The 16,136-nt window shown below is 43.3% G+C and overlaps 2 protein-coding genes across 13 annotated transcripts in view; one reads left to right on the top strand and one right to left on the bottom strand.

The window, feature by feature from the left end:
• The window catches only part of CD86 (CD86 molecule), a 62,774-nt gene that overhangs the window by 40,044 nt on the left and 6,594 nt on the right, over positions 1–16,136 (bottom strand). For 2 of the 9 annotated variants that reach the window (XM_070508956.1, XM_070508959.1), the window contains exon 2: positions 5,776–5,981. The exons of 4 other annotated variants lie outside the window; for them this stretch is intronic. In XM_070508956.1, coding sequence (XP_070365057.1) covers positions 5,776–5,786 — 11 coding nt within the window. In that variant the 5' untranslated portion in view covers positions 5,787–5,981. Of the gene's footprint in view, positions 1–2,647; positions 2,830–5,775; positions 5,982–16,136 lie in introns of those variants that run through there. 3 more of the 9 variants (XM_014829588.3, XM_070508957.1, XM_014829585.3) reach the window with 3 other exon arrangements.
• ILDR1 (immunoglobulin like domain containing receptor 1) overlaps positions 2,091–16,136 on the top strand; it is a 76,354-nt gene continuing 62,308 nt past the window's right edge. For 2 of the 4 annotated variants that reach the window (XM_070508954.1, XM_070508953.1), the window contains exon 1: positions 2,091–2,368. In XM_070508954.1, the coding sequence (XP_070365055.1) occupies positions 2,152–2,368 (217 nt within the window). In that variant the 5' untranslated portion in view covers positions 2,091–2,151. The remainder of the gene's footprint in view (positions 2,369–16,136) is intronic. The other 2 variants (XM_070508952.1, XM_070508951.1) reach the window with 2 other exon arrangements.

The following is a 16,136-nucleotide window of genomic DNA, read 5'->3' as shown; positions in this document are numbered from 1 at the left end:
ACATGTCTGACTTGGTTTCCAATCTCTTCTTGGAGAAAATCCCCCTGAGCCCCATTTGTGGAGAATTTTCTTACTTAACACCGCCTTCCTTTCATTAGCTGTCCTTTCCCTCTCTCATTTTCAAGCACGGTGTTTCCACACAGATATGAGGGGACCAGTGTCAAAGATGCATAGGTACGAAGAAGAAATGTCTTCGCACACTCATAAGGAGGAGAAGCATGCTTTTACTCACTCCCCAGGATTGTAGGTAACTAAAGAATTAAAATTGAGGCCATTCCCCTCACTCACCCAAAGGAGCATAACACGGCCATAGCCTTTAGCTTTTCCCATCTCCTGACAGCAAGTTTGTGTGAACGAGAGAGGCCCAGCTCTCCTAGTCATATGTAGAATTGGACCTTTCTGAGTCAAGGAGCACCACTTTTTCAAATTGTCAATGATTTGGGGAACGATTTTTTCCTTTGTGCCAAAAAGTGCCTTGGATAAGCATCATGCAAAGTTTATAGGTACCCCTCTCTCAGTCTATGCACATCAGTCAAGGTCTCTGCCTGCCGTGAATAAGACCCACAGAACTAAGGAAAAGGCAGCCATGCCAATCCTGACCCCCTAAGGGAGCCCCTTCCTGTTCTCTCAGAACTAGAGTCATGGTCAAAGAGAAAGCCAATGTTTCAAGGGCACAATATGAGGGACGTCCCCCTCTCCCCATTCCGCATACCAGCCCTACTCTGGTTGGGATTCCCAAATTAGTCATTCCTTGGGTTAAGGCATTTTTGAAAGCCCCTGTTAAAATGCAAATGATAGCTGGAAGGGAGAAGTGTTTTTTATCTTTAGCTATTAAGATTTAAGTTCAAGTTAATTTATCTAAATAGGAAATGGAACTCAGAAAGGAACCATACTCATGAAAGGAAGGAGAACAGGGAATGGGACCTTTCCCACCTTGACAGGGAAATGCAAAGTGCTGAAGACACGCTTTTCTTCCTCTACCCATATTCAAAATGGCGTCTGTTTCCCCAGCCTCAGCCTGAGTGTACTCTGATGTGCAGCTCAGAAACAAGTCTCTATATTGTATTAGAGATGAGGACAAGCGTCCAACAAAGGCTTGTGTGCCCAGCCTATGACCCTTTCCTCCCTTCCTGTCTCCCAAATCCTTTTATCTGCCTGACCATGAAAGGTGAATTGTCAACATTTGCCTGGACTCTGGATAACTACTCAGGAACTGCACCTGCCCTCCCCTACCCCCTTGCTTGTTTCAGATGTGTTTTGCTCTATCTCTTCACATCTTCAGTCTCCTGGCCCAGTGACCCTTAAACCCAACTCCCACCTCTATCTGATTTTTGAAACATGATATCTGAACCTTCATTTTCTCCTAAAGAATCTGGCTTGGCTCACCTTTTCACATTTTGTGTTCCCTTCTCTCCTACCCTAGCCTAACTCCATAACATCCAATCCTCACCTCCACCAGCAAGGAACACCTAAGATCCAGGGATATTAGAATAACCAAAATATCAAGATCAAAGACATAGGTATTAAACAGTGAGCACAATCACAAAGCACCATTTCCTTCCCTACAAAGCACTGTTGCTTCATGGTCATTGTTAGTGTGACTAATAGTCTTCCCACGAGACTAGAAGCTTCGAGACCATGTATTTTATGCTCCCTGTTAAAAACCCAACAGCTAGGACATAGTAAGCATTCAATAAATATATTTAGAACATATGAATGAACAGAGATTTATAAAACCTTCCATTCTACACAGGATAGCCCATGTAAATAGCATCATTTGCGGTAGCAAAGAGAAGACATAATATAGAGCTGTGAACTTGTGCACATAATTAAATAGACTCATGTTGGTCCAGAGCCTTAGTCCCAAGATTGAGGTTGCATATCAGAGAAACAGGTCATCTCCTTCATTATTGCGCTTTGAGTGAAGGGGGAAGTTCCCTTGGCCAAAAATTATTTTCACCTGTCTCTCCAGACCCTTAACTATTAGTGGAGGCACTATTTTAAGCCTATTTGCAAATGCAAATATGTTCATGGTATACAGAACACGATAAACCACCGCCTGGGCTCTTTTTTGACCTAAGACTATTTCTTTCCAAATGAGTTATTGGTCTCTGATGCCAAGAGGGGCCAATATTGGGATGGGGCACTTAGATGAGACGAAGAAATGGGGAAAGGTTTCTGATAGAAGCGAAAAGCCAAATAAGAAAGCAGAGGCTACTGCAGAGCTGTGGGTTTTGCCCCCAAAGTCTGGAATTCCCACTGGCAGAAGGGGTTCAGGCAGGGCCATCAGCCTCCGATAGCTTCTCCGGGAGCAGAGCTACTTGGAGCCCCCAGCACTCCAAGGCCAAGAGCAGCTGCAAGTTCTCTGGTAAGTGGTGCCTTCTGTTTCCTGCGTGTCTTGTCTCCTAGCTCACCAGAGCAGATCAAGGGATCTGGCTGGCACAGACAGGATTTTTTAATGTCCCACCTCCAATGTAGCCAGCCTGAGAATAAAGCCTGACTAACGATCAAAGGTTTTAAGCATGTACTCCACACTCCCTCTTACCCACTCCCTTGCCGGCCGTTAGCCCCACCTCTGAACATCTGCCCGAGATGCAGCTTTTTCTCACACCATGCTCCCCCGGCACCCGAGTATGTAAGAACCTACCTGTCACAAATGCCCATCCACCGCAGCTTCTGGAGACCAGAGGCATAAGCCCAGTGGCATTCCCGAGGAACACAGAAGCAGGGTATTAAGGATAAATGAAGAGGAGCCTTTGTGAGCTCCCCATACCTCCTAACACTCCTTTGTAGAGAAAGAAAATAATGTTAGGGCTGAGGCTAGAACTCAAATGCAGAAAGGGGAACTGACTAGAGAGAAACAACACCGCAGACGGGGCAGTGTTCTTGCTGGTTCCAGATAACTTCTGCTGTCAGGTGGGCATTTCCACTGATGAGAATGACTACATATGCACTCTTGGAGAGTGAGTGAGTGTAAAGCCCTGAGGAAACCCCCCAAAGACAGCCCCAGCCACAAACAAGACAAAGACACCTTGCCTGACAGATTGACAGAGATCTGGGAGCGCAGCATTTGAGGCCCGTAGGTAAAGATTCAGCTCAGTTCAACAAATGTTTTACTGAGCAGCCATGTGCAAGGCACTGCGTCTGGCTCGGCAGGGCGGCTGCAGACAGTCCGCAACAAGAGCGAGCATTGAGACCTGGGTTCCACCTCTCGCCTTCCCCCGAAACCATTCATTGAGTACCTCTCCATGGATCCTGCTGGAACCCAATTAACAAACACAGCCCTTATTTTCAGATTATTCTAATCTAATCCTAACTGTCCTAATCTAGAATGTTTCTATTACCTTGGTTTGCTATTCCTGGAAGAGGGTGGTGCTCTTGCATCCGGGACAAGTCAGAGGCAGAAGTGTGAACGGGTTGTGAATGCCGAGTGGATTTTCCAAACCTAGTGCTTCAGCAGAGACAGGCGTCACTAGTATAACCCTGCCCCAAATGCATGGGTGCTTATTCTGAACCGATCAGGCCCTGCAAAGCCCTCTGCCCAACGTGCAAGCATTTACGTGCCTCCGAGGCTTCAGGATTTGAGCTCAGGAGAGAGGCAGCCCCCTCTCAGCAGGCCTTCCCTGCTGTTGTGGAGGCCAGCAGTGCCCTGAAGAAATTAAAAGTGACAAAGTGAAAGGCCTTTGTTGTTGTCTGGGTTGAGCAAGGACGTGAGGTGTGGTGGAAGTAACGCAGGTTTGGAACCAGTGGTCCAGGGTCAAATCCTGGCTCCAGCATTGGACCCCAGGCAAGTTATTGAACATCTCCCAGTCTCAGTCTTCTCACCTACAAAATGTAACTAGTAATAGCTTCCTTGCTCACTGTTGTGAAAAACAAATGAGATCGTACATGTAAATTACCCGCCACAGAGCACGCTACGCCCCTATTTAGTCTTCATATTTCTTTCCTATCTTCTTTTCTTCGGACTTTCCAGTTCTCAGTATGACCTTTCTGCAAAGATCTTCCTTCTGTCACTGAAAAGGTGATGATCATTCTTCCCCAAACGGGTCTGTAAACCCCTTCACCTTCCATCCCGGGCTCAAACCCATCAGGCTCCTGTGTCGTCCTGTTCTCTGACTTACAGAGTCCTCACTTCCCCTCAGCTACGCTATGTGCACACCTTGGAAACTTCATCCTTGATTCAGATAGGCTCCACCTGGGGTTTTCCTCTGGATTTTACAATCATATCGTTTTTTTATTTAAGTGTGTCCATTTGGTTTCCTTATTGTAACACATGAAATTACCCGCCTATCAGAGCACAGGAGTTAATTTACATTCCACTGAGTTTACAAGTTTGCTTTTTTTTTTTTCCTGGTGTTTTTTTTGACTACTGTGTACTCAGCAGTCAAAATATAAAATAGACTGACTTGATAAGTCCTGCTTTGAAAATATTTGGAATAGTATTTCCCAACCTTCAGTCATTCTAGCTCCTAGCATCACTCAAGATCTAGGTAAAATCTGTACCACTCTTCATAGGATATTTTTCTCTTAACTTACTTTATTTAAGTAAATTTATTCTAAAAGGAATCTTTATGTCCATACTAACATTTTTAGAAAGCAGTATCAGTTGCTATAAATGAAGGCTGAGTAAAAATAACATGTCACCCTGGGCTTTGGAATCACAGAGCTGTGTTCAAATCCTAGCTCCACTAGTTAACACCTGTGTGTTCTTGGGGAGCTTCCTTAACTTCTCTGGGCCTTAGTTTCCTCACACAAGTAATACTAAATATCTCATAAGCTTGCCTTGAGAATGAAATAGGATAACATATATATGGTGCCTAGCACAGATCCTGGCATTTAGTAGGTTCTTTAAAAAAAGTTGTTTTATCGTTTTCTCGTTTCTATATCCCTTCTCTCACCTGCTTATGTCAGTTCCTGCCTACAGCAGCCTCCTCCAAGGCTGTAACATAGAAGTAAAGGCAGACAGGTGGTACGGCAGGCCACAGATATAAGGGACGATACGGTGTCGTGCGACCCTCTTACTCTACGACTTAATTAGACTTGCAAGGCTGTTTCAGGGACCTCAGAAGTCATTCCAGTCTCTCACTCAAGCAAAGACCCCCCTTCAATGTCACTTCTGATAGATGGATGTCCAGTCTTTGCTTTCTCACTTATGTTAGAAAATTCACTACTGGATAATATGGTTATAAGAGGAAAGTCTTCTTGATAATAACCCCAAATCTCCCACTCCTTACTCCCCACACCCATAAGTACCATTTAGTTGAACCTCTCCTGTTTTCTAGAACTACTAGAATACATATATATTTACCCCTTTATAGAAACCCTTCCTAATAGTTGAAAGCAGTTATTAAATTTCCTTCATAGCCTCTTCTCTTGGCTAAATATTGTCAGTATCCTCAGCTGTGTCTCATATGAGGTGGTCTCCAGAACCCTAACTAACTTGGTAGCTCTCCCACTGGTACCTGTCTCCCTGAGTTTGTCAACACACCCCCTTGCAAAGAGGGACTGAATGGAACAGCCAGTGACAAGATCACTTTCCTTAATGAGTCAGAGATCAAATTAGCCTGTAAACGACTACATTGGGAGGTTGGCTGACCGTGATGTTTTTTCACTTCTCAAGTCAGATCTTGAGTCCCTGGCCCCATCTTGTTTGTGTCAGTGTTTGGGCCAGTGTATAGCCAATCAAAGTAACTCTGTAGCGCGTATACATTATCCACTGTATTAGCTATCCCTCCAAGCTTTGCACCACTCAAAGATCTGATAAGGAGGCCTTACCCAAGGGTCATCGGAGCCAAGGACAGGCAGAGTTCAATAGTGATGGTGGTCAACAGTATCGCATGCCGAGAAGAGGTCAAGCAGAATAAAGAAGATCAGTTCCTTGGGTTTATTGAGGAGGAAGTTGCTGGTAACCTCAGAAAGCTGCTTTTGTGTGAGGCTGCTTCCTCGCTGCCTCCCTCCCGGATGTTCTCAGGTCTGAGAGGCTACAAGGAAAAGCAGCAGGAAGGGAGTGGCTGTAGATGGTAACTGGGTGGGGGAAACAGATACCTTCCTGATGGCTTTGCCCAACCTTGCCCAAGAGATATTCCCCTGGGACCACATAGTTAGGATCTACTCTGGGAGACAAAGCTGGAAACCTATGGGTGCTTAGAAACATCCAACACTTAGCTAAATTTTCCAATTCCAGCCATATATAGGTTGCTATACACAAATGGCTTCCTGTGACCAGTAGTCAAGAGACAGTCTAAAAGTATTCCGGGGATGGTGTTGGTGGTGATGGTGGTTCTGATATAGGATAAAATAGCTTCTACAAATAATTGTAGCAGCATTGTTTATTGAAAGGTTAGTTAGCGTTTATTTCCTGAGCTTTCTTGACACAGAGACTTTTGCAGGGAGAAAGCAGAAGAGACCTGAAGTCAAAGGCATTTCTGGGCTTTTGCGAAAGTCCATAGAAGAAGCCCATAGAAGAGACAATACAGGTGTCCTAGAGGTTGAGAGAAAAGGGAGAAGAGCGCCTTTGAGATGCAAGAGGAATGGAGGGAAGGGCAGAGGTGTGCGGGCCCTGTGAGCAGTGGGTCCCTCTCAGTGCTCCCAAGGGGGTAACAATCTCAGGGGTGATGGCTCATGCCTAGAGAGGTAGTGGCCTTGGCTCAGAGAGCCCAGCCTTAGCAGATAATCCATTCCCCACTGTGGCATGAAGGAAGAAAGCTGCCGGACTTCACAGACCACTGCAAGCTGGGTAGTGAGGCTGCCAATAGCAAACAGGACAGACTAGGACTTGAGGTGCTTCCAGCACTTTCTAGGTATCAAGTAAGCTTCCGGAATTCTGACTGGGCTTCAGGAGGGGAAGCGCACCCCTGTATGATCAAGATGGAGTCCCCTGTCCAACTGGCAGAACGGGGGCTTGGAGGTGGGATTAGGTTGAATTAAAGGAAATAAGGAAAGTGATAGTATCTTACACACTTGATTCATGGACAGCAATTCACAGCCTATGCATAGTGTAATCCATGCAAGGGGGCCCAGGATTGGAGTGTAAACATGGTTCCTGAGTTGTTCTTAATTTAGAAGAGACGCAGCTCAGGGCTGGGTCCTGTTCTTATCCCCAGCTCTGCTGTACAAACTCTAACAGCACAGGACAGTCAGCCACAGCCCTCAGGACCTGACTCTCCTCCTGTTTTCGTTTTTGTTTTTTTAAAGATCTTATTTTTCCTTTTTCTCCCCAAAGCCTCTCCCCCCCACCCCGGGTACATAGTTGTGTATTCTTTGTTGTGGGTCCTTCCATCTGTGTCATGTGGGACTCTGCCCCAGCATGGCCTGATGAGCGGTGCTATGTCCGCACCCAGGACTCCAATCGGCGAAACCCTGGGGTGCCAAAGCGGAGCACACAAACTTAACCACTTGGCCACAGGACCGGCCCCTGACTCTCCCCTTTTAACAAATCTCTGCTGGGTCCACAGATAGGGTTCCCTGACACCACCCCAGAAAGAGCATAAAACATCTGCTATGAAGTTTTCCATTTACTGCTGTTATAAAATTGTATTTTTAGAACCCTTTCTCCTTAAAGCATAAACACGCTAACCACTAGGAGAATGAAAAGACCAGCCACAGACTCGGAGAAAATATTTACAAAACATATGTCTGATAAAGGACTGGTATCCAAAATGTACAAAGAACTCTAAAAACTCAAAGAGAAGAAAACAACTCAGTTTAAAAATGGTCAAAAGATCTGATCCTATACCTCACCAGGGAAGATATACAGATGGTAAATAAGCATATGAAAAGATGCTGAGTACCATACATCACTAGGGAAATGCAAATTAAAACAACAATGAGCTACTACTACACACCTATTAGAATGGCTAAAATCTGAAAAACTGACAACACCAAATGCTGATGAGGATGTTGAGTAACAGAGACTCTCATTCATTGCTGGTGGGAATGCAGAATGATATAGGCACTTGGGAAAACATTCTGGCAGTTTCCTACAAAACTTAACAGAAGCCTACCATCTGATCTAGCTCCTAGGTATTTACTCAAATAAGTTGAAAACTTATGTCCACATAAAAACCTGCACACGAATATTTATCACAGCTTTATTCATAATCACCAAAAACTGGAAGTAACTAAGATGCCCTTCAATAGGTGATGGATAAACAAACTATGATACATCCATACAATGGAATATTATCCAGTGATAAAAAGAAATGAGTTATCAAGCCATGAAAAGACATGGAGGAACTTTAAAAGCATATTGCTTGATGAAAGCAATATGAGTCTGAAAAGGCTGCATACTGTGTGATTCCAAATAGATGACAGTCTGGAAAAGGCAAAACCATGGAGACAGTCAAAAGATCAGCGGTTGCCAGGGCACGTGAGGAGGGATGAACAGGTGGAGCACAGGGGATTTTTAGGGCATTGGAACTATTCTGTATGATCCTGTAATGGTGGATACATGATATTATAAATTTGTCAAAACCCATAGAACTGTACAACACAAAGAGGGAAACAATGTAAAGTATGGCCGCTAGTTAATAACAATATATCAACATTGGTTCATCAACTGTAACAAATATGCCACACTAATGCAAAATGGTAATAACAGGGGAAACTGTGCAGGGGAGAGGGTATATGGAAATTCTCTGTACTATCTTCTTAATTTTTCTGTAAGTCTAAATTGTTCTAAAAATAAAGTCTATTAATTTAAAAAAAAAACAAAAAACCACACTCACTAACCACATGCACTGATTCCTGGTAAAGCAACTAAATTAATGATGTGACATTTTAGAGAGCTTCTAGACTAGTGGGTAAGAAAATTAGCACCAATTTCACAGTCCAAAGCTTCACTTCTCCACATTGCACGCTTGTAACCAAATGCCACACATAAAATGTTGCTGTGAAAAATCTCCAGTTTTGTATTTCTGGCCTCTGTTTTAACATTTTCTGCATCTTTCTGGTGCAGAACCATAGATTTTTTTAATGTCAATTCCTTAGGTAAATTAAAGAAAAAGCCCCATTGTTTTCTAAGGGCCAGATCAATAAAAAAAATAGCTCTCAGTTCCATGTTTCTGGAGGAACATTCTTAGAAAAGTAGTACGTTTCTTTTTTCTTTGGGGGGGAGATACAATCTTGACCTCCACTTAAAAGCAAATTTTATACAGTTAATTGTTAGAGGTTGAGTCTTTTTCTTTGTCTGAGTCAAAATTTTTCAGCCTCAGTATTTATATCCTACAAGTGGGTTGCTGAGGTAGGGAGAGACCCTCATCCTTACAACCTCTAGCATAGACCCCCCTCTCATCCTAGGCTGGCTTGTTCCGTCTCCCCAGCTGCCCGGGGGTAGCTTCTTCTATTCACTTTCTCCTGATGCAAATTCATAGTCATCATTCATGCGTGCTAAGAAAGAGGCAATGTGCATTATTTCTTAAGTTGTATTGGGTCAACTTCTGAACACAGGACCTAGGACCCAGTGACACCCTTTTGCTTAGATGTCCTCTAAGAAGAAGACAGAAAGGCAAAGCAAGGGACTCCAACAGTTATTTGCAAGAGTCTATCAAGTGAATGCAAAAGATTCCTGTCTGCACTTTCTCTCAAAATCACATAGTGGTTTGATAAAACATACCCGAAATTCAGCAGCAAAATACATTTATTTGGATTGAAGATTACATTAGCATGTGCTAAAAGGTCCATTAAGGAAAAATTGTCAAAAGGGTAAGCATCAGGATGCATGCATTTCAGATAAAGATTTGTACCTGGGATGGGTGTGGCCTTTAGATGAGCTGCTGTTTTAGCAGTCTGGAAGACGAGGAAGGTGGGGCTGAGTAGAGCTCAGGCGGGAGACAGCAACCTCAGCAGGTGAGCAGCCAGCCATCCCACACCCAGGGTCTGAGAGGGGCGGTGTTTGGGATGGCAGCTGGGGGTCAGGTGCTGCAGAACACAGAGTCAGGAGCTTCTGGGAAGCACGAGCTCTGCAGTGTGGTGGGTGGAGACACTTCAGCTTCTCTCCCCGTGGACTGAGGCCTATCCCAGGGGGACAGGCCCCATAGGCCTGCAGGGAACTGCACCACAGCTAAAGCCAAGGCCACGCCAGAGGAAAACTGTAGCTTGGGGAACCAAGGGACTCATGGTTTACCCCAAGGCCAGTAGAGACAGGATTATAGCAGCAAGACCACATCCAGAGCACCCCTCCCAGCGTGCCTGCCTGCCATGTGTGCACACTTCAAGAAGGGGGCTAGGCAGAGTTTCAGGGGTAGTGCCAGGGTGTACATGGGTACTGATATAACTATAGATTCTAGTGACACACAAATACACATTTGGTGTTTTTTCAGTCAGGAATACATTGGGTTTTTTCAGTCAGGAAGATTGTCCCTGAGCTAACATCTGTGCCTGTCTTCCTCTATTTTGCACGTGGGATGCTGCCACAGCATAGCTTGATGAACAGTGCGTACGTCCAAGCCCGGAATCCGAACCCGCGAACCTAAAGCTGCTGAAGCAGAGTGTGCAAACTTAACCACTGCGCCACTAGGGCGGCCCCCAAATACACGCATTTTTATGCTCTACCTTTGTGCCTACCATCTTTGGATCTCGGTAATAATTCCCATTTTCCAACAATACTTTAAAATCCACAGATGTAATCGCACCATTTGGAATTTCTACTTTTTAATTTGCCTTCATTCATTCAACAAATGCTTAACCAGCCCTGATTGAGTGCAGGCCCTGGGCTGGTCCTAGGATCCAAGGTGAGCGAAAGCAGAGGGTCCCTGCCCTCCCAGAGCCTGCAGGTGAGTGCAGGAGACACCAATGTCATGATGTCAAGGTATGTCCTTGCCACCAAGTGATTTTCAACACGAACAACTTCACTTATGACGTCCTACTGATTAAATATCATCTTAAGAGTATGAAGTAGATTCTGATTAGATCGTGTAGGTCACAATATTTCCCCAAGCCCTCTGTCTCAGGAATAGGCTTCTCCAAGAGATATTGGTTCTCCTTCACTTCCTATTTTAAGCGGCCACGGCGTCTGCATGGCCACCAGTCATGGACGGCACAGCAGAGAGCACTCACTTGAGGGGAGGGTAGACTAGGTACGCTTAACTTCTAATTTAATTCTATATTCTCGCTATTCAGTGAGGTTTACATTCTTCTTCCAGTCTCAGGACTTCCTCTGACAGTTTACACAGAAGATGGCCGATTACTTAACAAAGAACAAAACTACATAAAATCTTTCCAAGGCGGGTGAAATACACACAGTGGCAGGTCTAAAAATAGATCCCAATAAACTACCAGCATGGGTGATGGTGCTTTTCAGGATTCAACAAAGTATCTGACTCCAAACTCACTATCCTTTGGATCTCTAATGTTAGCTGTGAACATTAAACCCAAATTCAGAAGACTGCGATCACTGAATTTACAGGGGCCTATTTGCTTAAGGGTATACACTTACACATTCTGAGAAACTGTCATTTCTGTCACAAAAGCATCTGACATTTCCCATTTCCTTTACAACTTCAGTTAGAAGAAATAAAATGAGATAATATTCTGAATGTAAAGTTTGCTTGAAGAGTTAAGTCCGTATGTTTTTTTTCCTCTGCGTGCGGAAGGAGGCATATAGTACATAACAAAACTAACACATTTTAACAAATGGCAGCAGCTTTCAAATTTAGGGAAGCACGAAGATCTGCGAAACCACCTTTTTATGCAAAGTATTTATATAAGAGTATAAATAAAATGTTCACTACAAGGTACAATAAAATAGATTGGGGCATACAGAACACAGTCAATATGACTAAGCTTGTTTTAAAAAAAAACCACTGGATTTTTTAAAGCTTCCATTTCACAACAGGGTTGAAGGAGGGGGCATCCTACACCCAAAGGCTCACTTCCCTGTGGCATCTTTGTAACCAAAAGCAATGCACATAAGACTTCTGTGAACCCTTAAAATATGCATTTATTAAGCTGGATTTGTAATTTTCAAGCTGGTGGTGCAGAACGATAGAGGTGTAATTTTTGCAGCTCCCTTCGTACACCTTTATCTGGAAGATTCTAAAGGTCCACCACCACACAGAAATTTTGCTATTTGAAAGAAATTTCCCAGTAAATCAAGATATCGCTCTTCCTGCTCTTCAACAATATGAGTAAGGGATGCCCTCTTTTGAAAAATGCCTTAAATAACTTTCCTCAAATCTGGTTTAAAATTGAAAACAACCTCAAATAAGCCTTGCACTGGTTAGCTACAGTTTTAATGTGAGGAGTTGGAATTTTTAAGAAGGACAGCATTTGTAAGTCAATTCAATCTTTGTGTTTCATGGATTGGTAACAAAATATTGCAATTGTCATCACACTTGAGTTGCATTTTCACTGTGCATGGACTATTTGCATATAAACAAAAGAGATTATTTTTGAAAGAGGTCTTCTCTGTTTTTGTTTGGGTCCTTTGGGATGACTGTGGTAAGAAGGCACCAAGCCATTTTCATACCTTGGATTTCACACATTGTGTTTATGTCGTCCTTCCTTCCTCCCCCTCACCACCCGTTTCCAATTCACTGGCAGCCAGTTTTGGGGTCTCCGTCATCTCTTGTCTGGACTATTGCAACAGCCTCCTGGCTGGTTCCCTCTCACTATCCTTTACTCTATCATTATCTTTCTTCAAAGACAATCTGATTATGAAACTTCCTTGCTTTAAAGACTTGTCCTCTATTCCTCATGGGCTAGAAGTCACTCTTCTTAGCAAGACACATGAGGCCATTTGCAGCTTGAATCCTATTTTTCTCTTCTGCTTTTATCCATCAACCCATACAACTCACCGTCTAGTCACGCTGAACTGTTTGCTATCTCCTGACCCTCCCAGACCATTGTAAGGCTGTTTGCTTTCTTTGCCTTTGCACAAGCTGTTCCTTCTGCCTGGAACACTTTTCCTGCCTTCTTTGTCTGCAAAGGACTGCTCTTCCTTTGAGATCCAGATCACTCCACAGGTCACAGTCAAAACCTTCCCTGCCAGCCTTCTCTTTTCTTTTCACCACATTTGTATCTTCCTTTCTCCCAAATCCCATTATTTATTCTTCTATTATAGCAATTTTCTCATTGCATTAAAATGTCGCTGCTATGTGGCTGTCCTGTCCTGAGTTCCACAAGGGCAGGGAACACGTTTCATTCCCCTTTGCATTCCTGGTGCTTAGCACAGTAACGTGTCCAGTAAATGTTATTAAAGTTGATATCTGATTGCTTATAAGCTAGGTACTCTGCTAAGTACTTTAAACAAATTAGTTCATTTAACCTATACAATAAACGTAAAAGTTTTTCAAATGAGGAAACTGAATTTCAGAGAGGTTAGGCCACTTGCCAGGGGACACAGCTGGTGACCTCAAGGTTTGAGTGGGATATAGAACTGAATCTGTTTTAATTTCTAGCTGATAATGCTATATGACTATCATTAGAATGTCAGATAGATGTGTACTTTTTTTGGTATGGTTTGGCACTTTTTGAATAAGTCTCTTCACTCTGCCCCTTACTAATTGTGCAACCTTGACTAAGTTACTAAACTTCTCTAAACCTCAATTTCCTCATTTGTTTTTTCACTGGGGAAAATGATACCTAACTTACGTGGTCATTGTAAGGATTCAGGGACAACACCTGTTGAAGGTTCTGAGCCCCGTCACTGTTCATCACAGCAATCACTTATTCCATCCTACTCTGAGCCACACATTTCGTATCCCTCCATTTACTCTCTTAATCCTTAGCCTCTGAAAACTGGAAACTATTAAACCTTCTAACAGATGGAGAAACTGAGGCTTAGAGAAGTAAGTAACCTGCCCAAAGTTCCTTTAATCTAAGGAAATGTCTTTTTCTAAGGCCTCCCAGAACTGAATGGATCAATACCTAAGTGGTGTGTAAAGGGATCACGGTGTGTGTGTGAAAATACCACTAGAGGCATTAAAGAGACTGGGTTTGGGTTTGCTTTCCTTTTCTTCTAACTTTTTTTTTTTTTTGAAGATTGGCCCTGGGCTAACATCTGTTACCAATCTTCCTCTTTCTTTTTTTCTTTCCCCAAAGCCCCAGAATGTAGTTGTATATCCTAGCTGTACAGCCTCCAAGTTCTTCTATGTGGGATGTGGCCACAGCATGACTTAGTAAGTGGTGGGTAGGTCCCCGCCCCGGATCTGATCCAGAGAACCCCGGACCACTGACAGGAACGCCCGAACTTAACCGCTATGCCACCAGCCGGCCCCAAGATTTTATTTTAATGGTTCTGGCATCCTACCTTACATAAAAGATATTTTAGGTGGCTTTTTTTTTTCTTTTTTGAGGAAGATTAGCCCTGAGCTGACATCTGCTGCCAATTCTCCTCTTTTTGCTGAGGAAGACTGGCCCTGAGCTCACATCTGTGCCCATCTTCCTCCACTTCATATGCGGGATGCCTGCCACAGCATGGCTTAGCCAAGCAGTGCCATGTCTGTACCTGGGATCCCAACCAGCGAACCCTGGGCTGCCGAAGCAGAACCTGTGAACTTAACCACTATGCCACCAGCCCGGCCCCTCAGGTGGCTTTTTTGTGTGGCTTTTACCTTATTCATCTGTATCAAGCCTGCCCTTCTCTTGTCTATAATTAGGAGATCCACTATAGCAACTTCTGGGTTCCAGGTAAGAATCCATTTGCTAGATCTGAATCAGAAAAGGCAGAGCTAAAGAAATTTAAGACTTAATTTAAAATATAGGAAGTAATAGATTTTAAATAAAAGAATGTGAAGCATAAAATATTTTAATTCCACAAGACATCCATTATAAATCCTTATAACCCACGTGGCATTGGTAAGTGCTCGTAGCCGCATTGTACAGCTGTGAGCACAGGGAGCTGGAGAGCTTGCCCAAGGTGATCCCGCTAATAAGTACAGAACTAGTCATTAACTACTTATTATTAACACTGGCCTGACTCAAAACTCTGGCACTTATCTAAGACACAATACTTCCTATAGACAAATAGAAAACAGCTACTTCTGTGCTCCTGTGGAAACTTGCACACCCACTGTTACAAAAAAAATTATCACATTTGATATATTTACCACTAAACTGAGCTCCTTGAAGACAGAAGTTATGTTCGCTCATCTTTGGTGTATTTCTAGGTATGGCAGAGCACTTGGAGCAAAGGTGCTGAATGAACTGAAAAAATTACTCAGAACATAGATAAAGAGGCAGTGGCCAGAATGAGTGTCTACTTGTATAAGCGTTTTTAAGACTCTTGACACGTGTTGACTAATTGCTTTCCAGAAAGTTTATAGCCATTCGTAATCCCACAGTCAGTAGTATATGAAAGTACCATTCTTCTTGTACACTCATTAGCATTATTATCCTCACCCCCCTGCAACAAAACATACATTGTTAATTTGATAAATGAAAATATCTCATTGGTGTTTGCATTGGCCTTTCTTTAACATTTAGTGAAGATGAACATTTAGTTTTTTAAAAATTACTTTTTAAACTTTTTATTTTGAAATAATTTAAAATTCAAAAGAAGCTGAAAAAAAATATGTAGGGAGGTCCTGTGTACGCTTCACCAAGTTTACCCCAATGGTAACAGCTTGTATAATTGCAGTACAATGTCAAAACTGGGACATTGACATTAGTATAATCCCCAGAGCTTATTCAGATTTCCCGTTTTATGGGCACTCATCTGTGTGTGTGTGTGTGTGTGTGTGCAGTTCTATGTAATTTTATCACGTGTTGATTCATGTAACAACCACCATTATCAAGATATAGAACATTCCATCACCACAAGGCTCCTTGTGCTATCCCTTTGTAGCCACAGACCTTCCCCTTTCTCCACCACCCCTAACCATGGCAACCACCAATCTGCTCTTTTGTCTCTATGATTTTGCTATTTCAGGAATTTCAGGGGCCGACCCAGGGGCACAGCAGTCAAATTCACACATTCTGCTTCCCGGCCCAGGGTTTGCTGGTACGGGTCCTGGGTGTGGACCTATGTACCGCTTGTCAGGCCATGCTGTGGCAGGTGTCCCACATATAAAGTGGAGGAAGATGGGCACGGATGTTAGCTCAGGGCCAGTCTTCCTGAGCAAAAAAGAGGAGGATTGGCAGCAGATGTTAGCTCGGGGCTAGTCTTCCTCAAAAAAAAAAAAAAAGAATGTTATATA

Source organism: Equus asinus, chromosome 5 (assembly GCF_041296235.1).
Source record: "Equus asinus isolate D_3611 breed Donkey chromosome 5, EquAss-T2T_v2, whole genome shotgun sequence".
Taxonomy (NCBI): domain Eukaryota; kingdom Metazoa; phylum Chordata; class Mammalia; order Perissodactyla; family Equidae; genus Equus; species Equus asinus.
This window is presented reverse-complemented; position numbering and strand designations above follow the sequence as displayed.